The 17,635-nt window shown below is 45.5% G+C and overlaps 1 protein-coding gene across 1 annotated transcript in view; it reads right to left on the bottom strand.

Annotated features, from left to right (window-relative positions):
- LOC119958098 (STE20/SPS1-related proline-alanine-rich protein kinase-like) overlaps positions 1–17,635 on the bottom strand; it is a 112,907-nt gene that overhangs the window by 22,114 nt on the left and 73,158 nt on the right. Inside the window, exons 4-10 of the mRNA XM_038786327.1 lie at positions 17,073–17,218; positions 14,307–14,362; positions 13,054–13,163; positions 6,769–6,870; positions 3,277–3,410; positions 1,906–1,954; positions 71–136 (exon numbers count right to left, since the gene is read on the bottom strand). Of these exons, the coding sequence (XP_038642255.1) occupies positions 71–136; positions 1,906–1,954; positions 3,277–3,410; positions 6,769–6,870; positions 13,054–13,163; positions 14,307–14,362; positions 17,073–17,218 (663 nt within the window). The remainder of the gene's footprint in view (positions 1–70; positions 137–1,905; positions 1,955–3,276; positions 3,411–6,768; positions 6,871–13,053; positions 13,164–14,306; positions 14,363–17,072; positions 17,219–17,635) is intronic.

The raw sequence follows: 17,635 nt of genomic DNA, 5'->3' as shown, positions 1-17,635 counted from the left end.
GTTGGCAAAAACCTTCAGCAATCGGAAACACAACTCAAATCTGAAAATCATTGCAAGGCAGTGTCTTTACCTTTGTGTCCTTTTGCCCCTCACTTAACGACTGGCCCAACAACTTCTCCATTAGATATTCTTTATTCTGAAACAAGAAAACAAGTTCCACATGAAACAAGAGGTCCTATTGGTTAAAGCACTGGCCTCTTATGTTTGTATTTAGCCCATGAATGGAAGCTGCAGTAGAAATCATCACTTGTGTAGCCCCCAATATCTGTCCAATGAACTCCGGTTCAATTAGCCATAGCGCAATAGGCCAAGACGATCAAAGTATCAGTCAAGGGCACTTCAAATGTTCAGAAACAGAAGGGACAATTCTTTCCCCCTCTCCACCTGCGCATCTGACCTGCTGTGTGTTCCCATTATTCAGTGTTTTTCTGTCAGCTGGGCCAGATGCCAAACTGTGGAAGGAAAGAGTTTTTTGTGACGCTTCATTCAATCGCCACATGTTGTCTGATTGGCCACCTCTCTCTTACATTTATCACTCAATTTCTTGTCTCTGTCACAATCTGTTTTGCCTTTCCTTCATTTATGAATGATAGTACGGTGATCCTCTCGGTTTGCTCCCTTGCTTCTATTCTCCAAGTATGGTGTCCTCCACACTCTTTCTCCTCCCTTCCCTATGTCTTCAAAATGTTGAAAGCAAGATCCATCGCACAAACGTATTAATCAGTTGCTCCTGCGTGTCTTTAGATATTTGGGTACTTGGTAGCACTATCCTCACCTCGGAATGAACTGCCAATCCTAATCTCTTGACTGGGATGGCTTTCCATTCTAATGTCAGTAACACATTGGGTGTAAGTTCAGCGTCACAATTGCTGGAGCAACAAACACTGTTACAGACATGTTGTTGTCCTGGAGCTACAAATAGCGAAGAGACGCCAACTTTCTTCCACATGGCTGACCTGGAATCTCTCCCACTCTCACTGCAGCCCATTGGTGGATGTTAGAAGGATTTTCAGGTTGATAATCACCTGTTTGGCCGCGTTATGAACGCACCTTCCTTGGCCATCAAGTCCTGGAGTGGGACTCGATCTTCTGGCTCAGAGGCAGGGAAGCACCCACTGCATTACACCGTACACTCACCCAAAATATATTTGCATCCTTTTAAACTTTTGATAAAAACAGGACAATAATGGATTGACCACAAGTTATGTTCTTGAAAGAAAAACTGAAGGAGGTATATATAACAGGCAACTAATCCAATGTCCCCACTTTATACCAAGGCAAAGTTATCTCTATTGTTTGGGCAACTAAACCTGGAGGGATATTTGTCCAGGGAACAGGAAGGATTTCAAAAGACCTATTTGCCAGGCATGCACATTTGGATTGGGCAATTTCAAAGGTTTCTTTGCCCATTTGTTTGTTTAAGAAAAACAAAAGGAGTTCTTTGTGATAGACAAGTGGGTAAAGGTAATACATGGTTTGGTACTGAGCTGTTCTGATAAGATCCCAGGCTCAATTCTCTGCTGGAGTTGGCTGAACGCACCTAGGCTTCTTTTCAGTTTCAAAGGCAGAAGTGGCAAATGCCTGGGTCTGGGTGAAGAACAATAAATTATGCCTTCTGTCATGTTTCCTCATTAGATTCTGTACTGCTGCCATATTTCTACTGGAAAATCAGCGCCAAAGGGTTAGTTAAGTTTTAACAACCACTTTGGATTGGGATCTGAATACATTTCCCACATCCTCTTGGAGGAGATTATCTGGCTCAGAGGCTATTTTGCAGAGAAGGGCATGATAACTGGAAATTGCAATTCAGTTGTACAACCAAGTTGCTAACACAGACTTCACTGTGTAAAATAGACTTGGTGAGTGACACTCATGGGGCTTTTCCCCCTGCCCACTCTCGCCTACCTTTGATTTCTGGAAGAATTTGTGCTTCAGGAGCTCTGCTGCCGTGGGCCTGAAAAACAGAGTTTATGGAGTGAGTTAGGATTTGTGCAGCACCTTAAAATCCACTCTGCCTCGTCTAGGCAGAATGTAATGTCATTGCCATATGTGAGATATCCCCCTCCATACTGTCTGCTAAAGAACAGCCAATATTTAGAGATCAGTATTACACTTCTGAAGGAAAAAGATGCATTTCACAAACTCTGAGACTCCACTGAATGTGGCTGGCGCAATGGCAATTGGCTTTTTCTATTAACCACTTCCTTTAAGCCGCCTTTTTTTGCCAACATTTCCTAATGGAGTAGGCCCACAGCATGCTGTCAGGCTTCTGCCGATCTATAATCACACAATACGCAGCCAGTTATATCAAAACACTGGCTGGGTAAATTCCATGGGTTGAATTCCCTGATAAGTGCTCAGCAGCATCAACTGACGATGGCTTTTATTGCAGCTAAATATAATCTACCCAGCAACAGTAGCATACTATTTCTGTTCCTGTCGTATATGTGCTCTGTCCAAGCGGTCAATGGTCCCCAACCACCAAGTTAGCGACTGGTGATTTTCCGTTTTGTACTGGAGAGGCATGCAGGAATTCCTCACTTATCATTATTAGTTGGTTGCTGGAAAATGAAACGTTATCTGTCTGAAGCTCATCACCCCTTCCCAAGATTTCCTGTTCCGCACCTTTCCCAGGATTTCCTGTTCCGCATTTTCCTAAGAATCAGACCCAGTTCTCAGAGGCTGATCATGATCCAGGGGTATGGCAATGTTAAACAGTAGAAACATCGGGTTCTGATTGGAGAGCATTGTTAACGCATAAAAAGCATTATGCAGGATGACATTAAGGGAGGGCTTCCTGTACTGTCAAGTCACTGCACTTGATGTGCCAGCCTATCCCACAAGATGGTTGCTTTAGGTTTATGCCCACATTTCCCACCTTTCCATGTCTTTCAACGGTAACTCATGCAGATTTTACCATTCCTCAGGAGTAGCGCCTCCTTTTGACTCCCAGCTGGAACACATTCAAAAGTGCGACAAAAGTATGCACTCATCCTATTCTTGTCAATGTCAATGCAGTCGGCCATCATTCTACCAGTACTAATGCCACTTCACAATCAATCAACGTGAACGTGATTCTGCCTGGGTTTAGGAATTTGGCTTTCACTTTGGAGATGATGCTGGCCTGAGCATCAAACTCGCCCAATAGGACCAAGTGAGTGCCCAAGGTCAGTCCAAGCCAGGACTTAGACTTTCCACGTGACCAGAGCCCTGTGCTGTATGTCAACCTGAGCTACTGCCCCATCACTCATTGGCTTTGAACCTGAGTGCACACACCTCTTTGCTGGGTCTTTTTGCAGGCACAGGGCTATCAGTTTCCGGAAGGACTTTCCGTACTTCTTCACCATTTCCTTGTCCTCCACGCCTGTCTCAAGAGTAGGAGGATCATTCTGCAGCGTCACCATCAGAACCTAGTAACACATTAAAGTAGATGTGGGTCATAATGTCCAATGGGACCGTCCTCCTACTTAATAACTCGATTATCCTTTCCTGCTACTTTGTTTTATTAAATCCTGTGATAAATAAAAATCGGCTCCAATTTGACTGCATAAAATAAACACAGTTCAGATCAAATCACACTGCAAATCAGCTTCCAACTTGGATTTAGTTAAATCAAATTCCGCACAAAATAAATTCTAATGGATTGGAATTTATCTAAACATGGAAAAGATAATTGAACACACAAGCTGGTTAATTTTAGAAATAAACATTATATTTTGTTAGGATACCACACGAGAGCCCAAACAATTTTTAAAAATTTGTACTGTGAGGAAATGATACCCCAGGAGTGATGAGTCTGAACAGTAAGGATCTTTCATGTTAAAACCAACTTTAATTTAAACACAGAATTAACCACATTAACATCAAAGAAATAGCTTTACCATTATCAATTAAACAGTTCTTAAAACTTGAACGTACTATCTACACCTGCCACAAAATTCTTTGGTCTCTGGAATGGTTCTTGCAAATTGGAAGGTAGTGACTGTAATCTCTCTATTCTACAAGGGAGGTAGAGAGAAATAGGAAACTATAGACCAGTGAGCCTAACGTCAGTATTAGGGAAGTTGCTGGAGTCAATTATCAAGGATTTCATAGCACCGCATTTGGAAAGCAGTGGTATAAACAGCCAAAGTCAGTACGGATTTACAAAAGGAAAATCATGCTGGACAAATCTACTAGAATTCTTTGAAGATGTAACTAGTAGAGTTGACCAGGGAGAACCGGTGGATGTGGTTTATTTAGACTTTCAGAAGGCTTTCGACACGGTCTCACATAGCAGATTACTATGTAAAGTTAAAGCGCAACAGATTATGGGTAGTGTCTCGATGAATAAAAAGCTGTTTAGCAGACAGGAAGCAAAAAGTTGGAATAAATGGGTCTTTTTCTGATTGGCAGGCAGTGACTAGTGGGGTACCACAGGGATCTATGCTAGGATCCCAACTGTTCACATTATATAATTAATGATTTGGACAAGGGAACTAACTGCAAGGGGCAGGATTCTCTGCCCCGCCGGCAGCGGAATTCCCATCCTGCCAGCCATCCAATGGGATTTCCCATTGTGGGTAGCCCCATGCTGTCGGGAAATGCACGGGCGTGGGTGCGTTGCCGGCCTAATGGAGAATTCCTACAACGGAAACTCCAGCCCATGATCTCCAAATTTGCAGATGATACAAAGTTGGGTGGGAGGGTGAGCTGTGAGGAGGATGAAGAGATGCCTCAGCAGGATTTGGACAGGTTGAGTGAGTGGGCATATGCATGGCAGAAGCAGTATAATGTGGATAAATATGAGGTTATCCGCTTCGGTAGCAAAAATAGGAAGGCAGATTATTATTTGAATGGGTGTAAATTGAGAGAGGCGGATACTCAGCGAGACCTTGGTGTCCTCGTGCAGCATTCGCTGAAAGTAAGCGCGCAGGTACAGCAGGCAGTAGAGAAGTTAAATGGTAAGTTGGCCTTCATAGCGAGAGGATTTGAGTATAGGAATAGAGATGTTTTACTGCAATTGTATAGGGTATTGGTGAGGCCACACCTGGAGTATTGTGAGCAGTCTTGGTGTCCTTATCTGAGGAAGGATGTTCTTGCTATGGAGGGAGTGCAGAGAAGGTTTACCAGGCTGATTCCTGGGATGGCTGGACTGTCATAGGAGGAGAGACTCAAGTTAGTTGGGTTTATATTCATTGGAGTTTAGAAGAGTGAGAGGAAATCTCATAGAAACTTACAAAATTCTAACAGGATTAGACATACTGCCTGTATTTTAAACCAGGGGTTTCCCATTGTGGGGCAGCCCCACGCTGTCAGGAAACCCCCAGGCTGCCGGCAAAATGGAGAATCCCGACCCATATGCATCAATTTCTTACATTCATCACAAGTTAAAATAACGAATGCTGGAGAATAATAAATGAAAGGGGTTGGAAACTATTCCATATTCGGGCAGCATGGTAGCATAGTAGTTAGCACAATTGCTTCACAGCTCCAGGATCCCAGGTTCGATTCCTGGTTTGGGTCACTGTCTGTGTGGAGTCTGCACGTTCTCCCCGTGTCTGCGTGGGTTTCCTCCGGGTGCTCCGGTTTCCTCCCACAGTCCAAAGATGTGCAGGTTAGGTGGACTGGCCATGATAAATTGTCCCTTAGTGTCCAAAATTGCCCTTAAGTGTTGGGCGGAGTTACTGGGATATGGGGATAGGGTGGAGGTGTGGGCTTAGGTAGGGTGCTCTTTCCAAGAGCCGGTGCAGACTCGATGGGCCGAATGGCCTCCTTCTGCACTGTAAATTCTATGATTAATCTATGATATTCCAAATATTAATTACTCCCAGATTAGGGTGCTATGGTGGCACACAGTGGTTAGCACTGCTGCCTCACGGCGCCGAGGTCCCAGGTTCGATCCCGGCCCCGGGTCACTGTCCGTGTAGAGTTTGCACATTCTCCCCGTGTTTGCGTGGGTTTCACCCCCACAACCCAAAGATGTGCAGGGTAGGTGGATTGGCCACGCTAAATTGCCCCTTAATTGGAATGAATAATTGGGTACTCTAAATTTATATTTTTAAATTACTCCCAGATTACCTATGTTCCATGGAGCTCAATCACAAGAAAGCTGAGGGGTAACCTAATAGAAGTCATTAATACTAGGAAAGGTCGGGGCAGCACGGTGGCACAGTGGGTTAGCCCTGCTGCCTCACAGCGCCGAGGTCCCAGGTTCGACCCCGGCCCTGGTTCACTGTCCGTGTGGAGTTTGCACATTCTCCCCGTGTTTGCGTGGGTTTCGCCCCCACAACCCAAAGATGTGCAAGGTAGGTGGATTGAACACGCTAAATTGCCCCTTAATTGGAAAAAAATGAATTGGGTACTCTAAATTTAAAAAAAAAATAAAAATACTAGGAAAGGTTTCAGAGTGGACACAGGAACAGCATTCCCTCTTATGAGGAGGAGCCTAACTGGGGATTATCAATATAAGACGATCCCTATAAAACGATCCCTAAAAAATCCAATAAGGAATTCAGGAAAACCTCTTTACCTGCAGAGTAGTGTGAATGTGGAACTTGTTACCACAGGAAGTTGTTGAAGTATTGATGCATTTAAGGGGAAGCAGAAACGCTGGCATAGACTGGCTGTGCTTAATGACCTGTTTTGTGTAATAACTCTGATTCTGTACATAACTCCCAGCTATCCCAGATTCTGTATATAATTCACTCCCACATATTTTTGATTCCCTCCATGTAACTTACTCCCAAGTAGCCATCATTTTGCAAACTGTTACAAGTTTACTCCCACCTTCATTGGTGGATACTTGTGATATGGCGCCGTTCCAGTTGCCAATTCAATCGCTGTTATTCCAAAACTCCAGATATCTGCTTTGAAGTCATAACCTCGTACCTGCAATTAAATAAAAGCCAGGAATCGGTCTGTAACTGCCTGAAGCATAATGAAAACAAGACACGTGCCAAGTGCTGAGCTTGCTGCTGTAGTGACATCTACTGGCATCAAGTGACTTCTGATCTACTGCAGGGTTATCTGCAGAAATCAACTAAAGCAAAATACGGATGCTGGAAATCTGAAACAAAACAGAAGTTGCTCGACACACTCAGCAGCTCAGATAGCAGGTCAGGTCAATTACCTGTCAGAAACGATAAAATGAAAACCCATTTGGGGATCACATGACAAAGGTGAGGGAATAGCAGCTTTTCCACATGTACTGGCGCAACTCTTTTTTAAAAATCCTTCTCTTATCCGGTTTACGCGGCACATGCTTGCCTAATCCGGGAGTTATTTCTCCATTGTATGTCCTGAGAATCCTTGAGATTGCCAATTAAAAGGGAGCAGTCGGATGCAATGAGGGTGGAGCCGTCTTCTCAATACGGCGAACTGATCCTCAAGCGGTCTTTCAGATCTGTGCCTTCGAAGGTGCTGCAAATGATAACTGTGATCATTTAAGTGATAGACTACAAACTCGGCTTGTTGACGCAGAATATTAGTGCTCACAAGACCGAGGTGCAGAATACTAATAAAAGGCTCAATGAAACGGCAGTGAGAATCCTGAACATCGAAAATGTTGCTTCCTCGGCCGAAGCTTGCGTTCAATCCTGGGAAAACCAGCTGAATGGTATGTCAGAATTCTTGGAGGATCTGGAGAACCAAGGCCGGAGAAAGAACGTCCAAGTCGTCAGTCTGAATCACAGACTATTACAGTGTAGAAGAGGCCCTTCGGCCCATCAAGTCTGCACCAACACATGAAAAACACCTGACCTGCCCACCTAAACCCATTTGCCAGCACTTGGCTCATGGGGGTTGAATGTTATGACGTTGCCAAATGCTCATCCAGGTACTTTTTAAAGGATGTGAGGCAACCCGCCTCTCCCACCCTCCCAGGCAGTGCATTCCAGACCCTCACCACCCTCTGGGTAAAAAAGATTTTCCTCAAATTCCCCCTAAACCTCCCACCCTTCACTTTGAACTTGTGTCCCCCTCGTAACTGACACTTCAACTAAGGGGAGCAGCTGCTCCCTTAGTATGGTCTGTCAGAAGGAGTGGAGGGTAAAATCCGTGTTAAGATTTTTGAGAGTTGGCTACCACGTTAACAATTGAGCACTGTACTAAATGTTTTATCCTTAAGAATCTCAGGGACCTTCATTAATGGTAGCTTCCTCTTATCCATATCTTTATTATGGTAATACTGGTTATTTGGCATCTTTTCTTTAATCATGATAGAATTGAGTGGCACCATTGCCATGAGGTGGGTAGAAGGTTTAGGTCTACATGGCTGAGCCCAAAATGTGGGAGGGACATTTGGCTCCCATTCTCTTTTTGGCTTATCTCCTCGCCTCTTTTTCGAGGAGTTTGGTTCCTGATGGTAATGGCGGTTTGGCCGTAAGGTTAGCCGTATGGGTCCTCACTTGTGTTGAGGAATGTCCCCTTAGAATTATTGTGAATGTGATTTATTTTTGTATTTTTGTTGTGTTGGGATTTGTAAAATGTTGATTGGATCCTGCAATGGTACAGACAGGTCTCTTATCCAAGAAAAGGATGTTATATGGAGTCTACGGTGCCTCTGGCGTGACTTGAGCTGGTGGAGGTGTGTTTTGGTTCATGCCCGAATGTAGTGGGGAAATCCTATCTTAAATTTCTTATGGTGGTCTGTGCAATGGCGATAGTTCATTTTAAACCATATTCCTGGAATGTGTGGGGAATTTATCATCCTATTAAAAGTAAAAAGATCCTGTCCTTCCTTAAAAAGGAGAAAATGGACATAGCCTTGTTCCAGGAGACCTATTTGAATGACAAAGATCACTTCAAGCTAAAGCGGGACTGGGTGGGGCAGGTTTTCTTTGCCTCGTTCTCAACCAGTAGTATGGGGGGGTAGCATTTCTGGTCAATAAGGTGCCCCTTCAAGGTTGGGAATTCTGTGAAGGGTAAGGAGGGGTAGTTATGTGATTGATAAGGGGCTTCTTTATGGAGAATCTGTTTTGATAATGAATATGTATTACCATCCAAATCATTTGCTGGAGTTTGTTACTGAAGCCTTCACGAATTTTGAGGATCTGGCATTGACAAATTATTTTCTTTGTGGGGACTTCAATTGTCACCTAAACCGTTTGGTGGATAAGCTCCCAGTAACCAGCAATCCCCTCCCCCCAACCTTCAGGCAAGGGTGTTGTCGTCAGTGTGCGAGGAGGTGGGGTGAACACTGCATCCTAGAGCTAAAGGGTGGGATTCTCTGGTCTCTGACGCCGAAATCGGGTTTGCCGATCGGCCGGAGAATCCCCGTTTGCACCAAAATCAGGGCGGCGCTGCTTTTGCGATGCTCCGCCCACTCATACGCCGCACGCCTCAGGACGTCACCTGAGGCCCTTCCCCGATGGGCCGCGTTCCTGACGGCGTGGAATACTTATCCTATTTTCTTCGTGAAGCGGGCGTGGCAGCTGCGGACTGTGTCCAGCGCCGCCACAGTCGTGTGGAAGCCGTTCCGCGGGGAGGGGGAGCTTTGGCAGGGGCTGGGGGCACCGGTGGGGGGTGGTCAGGAGGTGGCGAGCCTGGTCAAAGGGGGGCAGTTTTTGGCAGGCCAGGCCAGCGCGTGGCCTGTGCCATATTGAACGGCGCAGCCGCTACTGGCTGCCACCGTGCGCATGTGCGGCCACGGACCCGGCAATTCTCCAGCCGTATCCGCAGGTAAAGCCAGGGGCCCTACGTTGTGTGCCTGCCAGCCCCCCCACCAGATGGAGGATCGGTGCAGCTTTTGCACCTTTTTTTGGGGGCGTAAAACGCCACCGTTCCCACGGCGGCGTCACCACTTAGTCTCAAAATCGGAGCATTTTGTCATACTAGATTTGATTATTTCTTCATGCCTTGAGCAATCCTACATTTGGTATCCTCCTGTTCTACAGGTAGCATCGTGATCTCTGACCATGCTGCTGTTTTCCTTGAGCCCCGCCTCCCCCCCCCCCCCAATCTAGGTCCTGGCATTTTGACTGTCCTTGCTTAGGGATAAATCCTTTATCTGTACGTGAAAGAGGGAATTTGAGGTCTTTTACTCACTTAATTTCCCCTCTGTCTGTGAGAGACTTGCAAGGCTTGTATGCGAGGGGGCTGCTTATTTCTTATACAGCCAACAAAAGGCACCGGGGCTGAGGCAGCGAGGGAGTACAGTCGGTATCCCAGCCACTTGTTGCAGGAGATTAATGCGGTTCGGGTGGTGCTTGTTCTCTTGCTGGTTCAGCAGGCTGAGAGGAGTTTAACGTTTGAATTGTCTGAGTTTGAGAACAAACCAAGTCTGGATGATGAAAAGGGACAATTCTAGGACTATCCCCACTGTAGACAATTCTAGGGGGTAACAGGTTAATTAAAACTGTCGACATTAACAAGGTATTTAAGGATTTATATGCTGAGCTATACAAGGTGGGCCACTCTGGAGATGTGCTGACACGTGTGGAGCGCTTGTTCTCTTCCCACCAGCTTACTACAGTATCGGAAGATCAATGGTCGATCTCAAATGCTCTATCTTTGGGGCAGCACGGTAGCATTGTGGACAGCACAATCGCTCCAGGGTCCCAGGTTTGATTCCCTGCTTGGGTCACTGTCTGTGTGGAGTCTGCACGTTCTCCCCGTGTGCGCGTGGGTTTCCTCCGGGTGCTCCGGTTTCCTCCCACAGTCCAAAGATGTGCAGGTTAGGTGGATTGGCCATGCTAAATTGCCCTCGGTGTCCAAAATTGCCTTTAGTATTGGGTGGGGTTATGGGGATAGGGTGGAGGTGTGGGCCTTGGGTAGGGTGCTCTTTCCAAGAGCCGGTGCAGACTCGATGGGCCGAATGGCCTCCTTCTGCACTGTAAATTCTATGAAATTCTATCTCTAATGGAGAAATGGCGATGGCCATTCGGGATCTCCAAACTGGCAAGGTTCCTAGGCTGGATGATTTGGGGTGTGAATTCTACAAGCAATTGCTGATAGATCCGTTGACTGGTATGTATAGTCATTCATTTGAGGCAGGTCTGCTACCACTGACAATTCGAGAAACAAATATTTCCTTGATTTTGAAGGGAGCCAAGAGTCCTGGGGAGTGTGCTTCCTATTGGCAAATCTCACTTCTGAATGTTGATTTGAAATTGTTGTTACTAAGGACCCATTGTTCTGAAATTATCCTGTCTTTCTCTGTTCTTATGTTTGCAGAAATACTGGGCAGCATGGTGGCGCAGTGGGTTAGCCCTGCAGTCTCACGGCGCTGAGGTCCCAGATTCGATCCCGGCTCTGGGTCACTGTCCGTGTGGAGTTTGCACATTCTCCTCGTGATGGATCCATTCCCTGTTTTTATAACAATCCTTCCCATGCTATGGACATTTCCATCCCATGCTGTATAGTTGCTCTGTTACAAGCTTTGTGACAAAATAGGCATCTTGCAAGAATAACAGTAATCAGCCAGGAGTAGCAGGAATATCAGTTATGTGATCCGCAAAAGGAACAGACGAGGTGGTAAAGGCTGACCACATGGAAAATAAGAGAGCCTGCATCACATACTAACTTGAACAGAAGTACTTTTTATGCACATTATATTCCCTGCATAGTACTCCCAATGCTCAGTCTCACCTGACTGTTTAAATCTCAAGATGTGGGTGTCAGTCGCCAGCCCAGAAGCCATTGCTCACCTCTAGAGGGCGATGAAGAGCCAATGACATTATTGTGGGACTGCAGCCACACTTGTCCCATAGGACACGAGTGAACCCAGTTGGGTTTTATGACAATTCAGCAGCTTCATCATCACTTTTACTGAAACCAGCCTTTTGCTCCAAATATTTTTAAGGCAAATTCTCAAACTGCCATGATGTTATTTGATCATATGTTCTCTGGACGTTTAGTCCAGTAACGTAACCATGATGGTGCTGTAGCCGGTTAGAAAACTGGGTTCCAGACTCAGGCTAGAGACTTCCACACATTATTCAAGATGACACTACAAAGCAGTACTCAGTCAGGGCTGCACTGTCGGAGATGATGTGACATGAAACTGAGACTCTGGCGGCTCTATCAAGTTTAGATAAAAGATTCCATGGCACGATTGAAAGAACGGCAGGGAAGATCTCCCTGTCTTCGGCCAATATTTATCCTTCAACCAACTGTGGTAAAACATCAGATTATCTGGTCATGTATCACACTGCTGTTTGTGGGAGCACTTGTCGGAGCTGTTTGTGGGAGCCCCACATCCTGGGGCTGGTTTAGCACAGTAGGCTAAATAGCTGGCATGCAATGGAGAGCAATGCCAGCAGCGCGGGTTCAATTCCCGTACCAGCCTCCCCGAACAGGCGCCGGAATGTGGCGACTAGGGGCTTTTCACAGTAACTTCATTGAAGCCTACTCGTGACAATAAGTGATTATTATTGATACACAAAATACGCGTTTCCTACATTGCAACCCTGACTACACTTCGAAAAAGGTGCTTTGGGACATCTAGAGGTCAGGAAAGGTGTTAGGAAAATATTCAAATGATTTCTTTCTTTCTATAATACAATCTGGTTATCTATTAATGTTCACCAAGGCAAACAATGTCAATGAAAGGCATGTTCTCCATTTTGGGTGTCGACTGTCAGCATTGAGGATGTTCCGGTTATATAGATACCATCACCTCCAAATGCAGAATAAAGTTTCCTTTACTCTACCCCAATAACGTACCTTACACAAAATGCAGAACAGTGCCACCTACCCTCCGAGAGTTTTACCACTATTTCTTGGGATTGATATCTTTGAGTGAGGTGGAGTTCCCATATAGGATTGTTATAGCTGCCAAGAGATTAGACTTTGATTCCATCGGCATTGGAGATGAAAGTGCAGCAATTCCCACCAGTTTCAGGAAATGTGAAGCCGATTTTAATCTAACCCACCCAAACAGAAACAAGGCAGATTCGGCTGGGATACCTGAGGCTTGATTGTCCTCTCCAGGCATCAGGGTTGAGGTATCTGTAAATCTTAACAGATACAGGCAGATTAGGTTCAAATCAGAGCTTCAATTTTCTAACAGTAGAAAGAATGGAAAACTAGGCCCCAGCTTGAACAAAAGGTTCACTTGAAACCGAGGGTTACCTGTTCCATCACCTCTGGGGCCATCCAGCATGGAGTTCCGACAAAAGTTTTACGCACTTTATTTCTGGTCATATCTCCACCAGCAGCTAGAAATGCACTGACGCCAAAATCTAATAAAGGAAGAAGTCAAACATTACACTGTCAAATTCCTCATATCAGTAACTTGCTCAGGGCACTGGGATACCAATTAGGACGTCAGTGGAAGTCAGCCAGAGGTCACTTTACTGCCACCATTGCCTCCGATGGTGCACAGCTCAAAGAGATTCAGCTGGAGACTGACTACAGATTGGGAGCCTCTCGCTATCCCCTTCACATTCCCAATCTTGTCCATCTAACTGTCAAAGTCTGCATTTAATGAAGTAACACACTGGAGATTTATTTGATTACTGAGCACAAGCTAAGCATCATATTCTAACTTGCACCAACTCTTGTTCATCCAGCACCCCTGTACTTACTGACGTACATTGGTTCCCACTCCCCTCACACCTTGAATTTTAAATTCTCACTGTGTTCAAATTCTTCCATGGCTTTGCCCTATCCTCTCCTCCTGTCCTCCAACCCTCCAGAACAATGAGACTGAATACAGATTGGGAGAACTACGTTTTGGTGTGTTTTTTCTCCTTGGAGAGGTATTTTTGGTTTTCTCGTTCGACTGGACATGGTTTGTGGAGGTGTCAAGTTTTGAACGGCAAATGGTCTTTCTCGTCCGTACCTTCTGGTTTGACTCTGGATTTTAGCCTAGCTGTGATGGGCGCTAATTTTGACCTGATGTGATAATGGTTTGTTTTGCATCTCATTGACTGCAATGCAAAGTAAGAATGGGTAGAGATACAAAACAGACTATCGCACGATGTCAAAACCGCTTTATTGGTTTTGAGGTAGGTGCACCGAATGCTTTAATCTCTCAATTATTACTGAGATTAAATTGTAAGGATTCTGAGATGTATGAGGTGTTTTTACTTGTTTCGAATGAAGGGGACAATCAGCATGGAATCAATAACAACAGCGCCAAGAGCTGGCTGTGAATCCAGCATGACCTTTCAGTTCTAGCTCACTGTTACTCATTCTGGCTGTAAGTCGTAACTGGAGATGCTTTCTTACGAAAAGTCATGATTTAAACATAATCCATTTTGTTATCCATTCTGATAATCCTCGACCAGCTAATGTAATATAACTCACAGGAGAAGCACATTAAGGGAATTAATTTGAATTACTGCACAATGATGAGATTAGTACTGCTTATATAAACCTACCTGCAATTTGTATAGATCCATCATCACCAAGTAGAATATTACCAGCTTTAACATCCCTGTAATTGGAAAACACATTCAAACAATATAAATATGAGAAGTTTGGAAGGATTATTGTCAAACGTTCAGTTCTCCTCTTGTGTCTCGTTTTTTTTCCCCACTTTGTTTCAGGTCAACCCTCCAATATTTAATGTAGAATTGTAGATAATGGATTTCCTTGCATGGGAGGCCATACTGACCAATTAGCAGAACCTTTCTCAAATTGTAATAGAACCAGTGCAGAAGGAGACCATTCAGTCCATCAAGTTTGCACCGACCCTCTGAAAGAGCACCCTACCTAGGCCCACTCCCCTCCCCTATCCCTATAACCCTACCTGGCCTGCACATCTTTGGACTGTGGGAGGAAACCGGAGCACCCGGAGGAAACCCACGCAGACACGGGGAGAACGTGCAGATTTCACATAGTCACCCAAGGCTAGATTGAACCCAGGTCCCTGGCCCTGTGAGACAACAGTGCTAATCACTGTGCCACCATGCTGCCTTATATGCCACCGTGCCACGTAATATGCTGTATCCCAAGACAACTCAAGATGGGCACAGTCAAAGAGCTGATCCCTAAGGCAGTGATTTTCAAAGTGGGGGTCTCAACCCGCTGATGGGTCGCAGGATGGTGTAGAATGGATCGCCAAAAGGTCAACAAAAATTATCCCCAAAGATCGCCTCACCATTTTTTCTGTCTTCTCTCTGAGTAAATTCTTACTGCAGTACAGTGTATGACCACATGAGGCTGATATAGAAACCGGTGTCATGGGCTTGCTTGCCTCTCTGGGCCAGTGTAGTTGGGGCAGTTTGCAGCCAGTGACCTGTAAAATTCTCTTTGGGTGGCATTTCTTGCTAGTGTTCAGCGTCGGGATCTGGATCATGTCTTGAGTTCAGTGTGTCACTAATAAACCCCATGCGTCCTTTATCATTCTCTCAGTTAACCCGGACATACAGCCTCCTCCTCCCCTACAAGCCCCTATATGTCCACTCCTTCCACTTCCGAATTGTCTCTCCACACCGGGGCTCTTGTCCACGATTCTGTTTTCCACCCCCTCTTCCCAGGTACTCGTCCCCAAGCATCAGTCTCTGCCATGTGGCTACATGGACTCCATCAGTTGAATCGGTTCTTCTACCGCAAGGACTTTAGCTTCTAGCTTTATCAGGACTTCAATTGTGTCCCAAAGATGACATTAGTGGCAACTAAACTACGCTCATGTATACAGGAGCCGGTGAAATGTTGCGGGTGTATGGAATGGAATGTGCCCGCACGTTTTGCACATTGGTCAGCTGAGCTTTGCCCTGCATTGTTATTTTTTTTCGAATGTTTTCAGTCTGTTACATCATTACCTGGGAAACGGTACTGACAGGCGACCAGTCACATTCTGTCTGACCGTGGTTTGAGTTCAGCTGTTAGGACTCCTGTTTCTGAAGTTTGAGTTTTGAGTTTAATTTCCTATCCGAGGCCGTGTTAGATTTTGAGCGAGTGAACATGGCGTTGTTAAAAGCGTGCAATATTGAACCTGTTAATCTTTCCAGCGCGTGCACGCAATTCGCCAAATGCTAACAATGGGTGTGAAGATATAAAATAATCAAATAATCCTGAGTTACACCCTTTAGCGAGGTGTCAGGATAGAACTGTCCTTGAAGGTGAAACAGCAGCACAATTTACAACTTTTACATTTACTAATACAGAAGTGCCAACAATGAGTGTGACATTTTTAAAAGTAACTACAGAGGATGTATTGTGAATGTGGCGTGGATCAAGAGCCATTCTGTAAAAATGGGTCGCTGTAAACAAAGTATGAAAACCACTGCCCGAAAGCACCTGTGAGTCAGTGGGTAAAACTCTTCCCTCTCCTCAGAAGTTCTGGGTTCAAATCCTACTCCAGGGACCTCAGCACATAATCTAGGCTCTTACTCCCAGTGCAGTGCTGAGGGAGCTCTGTTCTGTTGTATCCTTTGGATAGAATATTAAACCAAGATCTCAGGTGAACGGAAAAGTTCTCATCATTTTTTGAAGAGCTGGGGAGTTCTCCCCAATGTACGAGTCAATATTTAATCTTTCACAGCAGCACGGTGGCGCAGTGGTTAGCACTGCTGCCTCACGGTGCCGAGGTCCCAGGTTCGATCCCGGCTCTGGGTCACTGTCCGTGTGGTGTTTGCACATTCTCCCCGTGTCTGCCTGGGTCAAACCCCCACAACCCAAAAATGTGCAGGGTAGGTGGATTGGCCACTCGAAATTGCCCCTTCATTGGAAAAAACTAATTGGGTACTCTAAATTTAGCAAAAAAATGTTAATCTTTCAACCAAGATCAATATGGTCATTATCATATAGTGAGAGCTTGTTGCACACGTGACTGCCGCCTGCCATTTTCCTACATTACAACCAGGGTCCACATTTGAACGGCTGTAAAACTTGGGATGTCCTGAGGTCAAGAAAGGCGCTACATAAATGCAAGTTTTAAATTTCTTTTTCACCATAAAATACTGACCAATGCCCAGAATTGTCTGAATGAGGAAATAGATACTTTAATAAGAAGATTATCTGCAGCACCCCAATAAAGGGCTAAATGCACCATTTCCTGTTGGTAGAAAATGACTGTGTTAATTCCCTCAGAAGTGACCATGCCGGCGAATAGCACCCCCCCCCCCCCCCACCCCCCCACCCCCCCACCACACACACACACACATTCAACAGGAGTTCGAGATGAAGATTTGAAAGTTTACCTGTGAATCTGTCCATTCCTGTGGAGATAATCCAAGCCCTCCAACACCTCTTTTAACACTGTTGCTATTACTGGCTCATCTAACACACCAGTCTTGTGTTCATTGTTGCTGATTGTCCTCCTGATTATGTCCAACATTGAACCTAAACAGGAGCAGGAAAGGCCAGGTCACCATGCATCCATTCACAAATCTCTCTCTCTCCCCCCATCTCTCCCCCCCCCATCCCTGCATTCTTCACCCCAGGTCACCATGCACCCAGACACACATCTCTCTCTCTCTCCCCATCTCTCTCTCTCTCCCCCCATCTCTCTCTCTCTCCCCCATCTCTCTCTCTCCCCCCCATCTCTCTCTCTCTCCTCCCCCCATCTCTCTCTCTCTCCCCCATCTCTCTCTCATCTCTTCCAACCCCATCTCTCTCTCTCTCTCCGCTCTCTCCCAGCCATCTTCGTCTCTCTCTCTCTCGCTCTCCCCCCCATCTCTTCTCTCTCAATCCCACTCCTCGCTCGTCCCCCCATCTCTCTCTCTCATCCCCCATCTCTCTCTCTCTCTCTCCCCCCATCTCT

This window comes from Scyliorhinus canicula, chromosome 28 (genome assembly GCF_902713615.1).
Source record: "Scyliorhinus canicula chromosome 28, sScyCan1.1, whole genome shotgun sequence".
Classification (NCBI taxonomy): domain Eukaryota; kingdom Metazoa; phylum Chordata; class Chondrichthyes; order Carcharhiniformes; family Scyliorhinidae; genus Scyliorhinus; species Scyliorhinus canicula.
The sequence above is the reverse complement of the archived record's forward strand: the minus strand, read 5'-3'. Positions and strand labels throughout refer to the sequence as shown.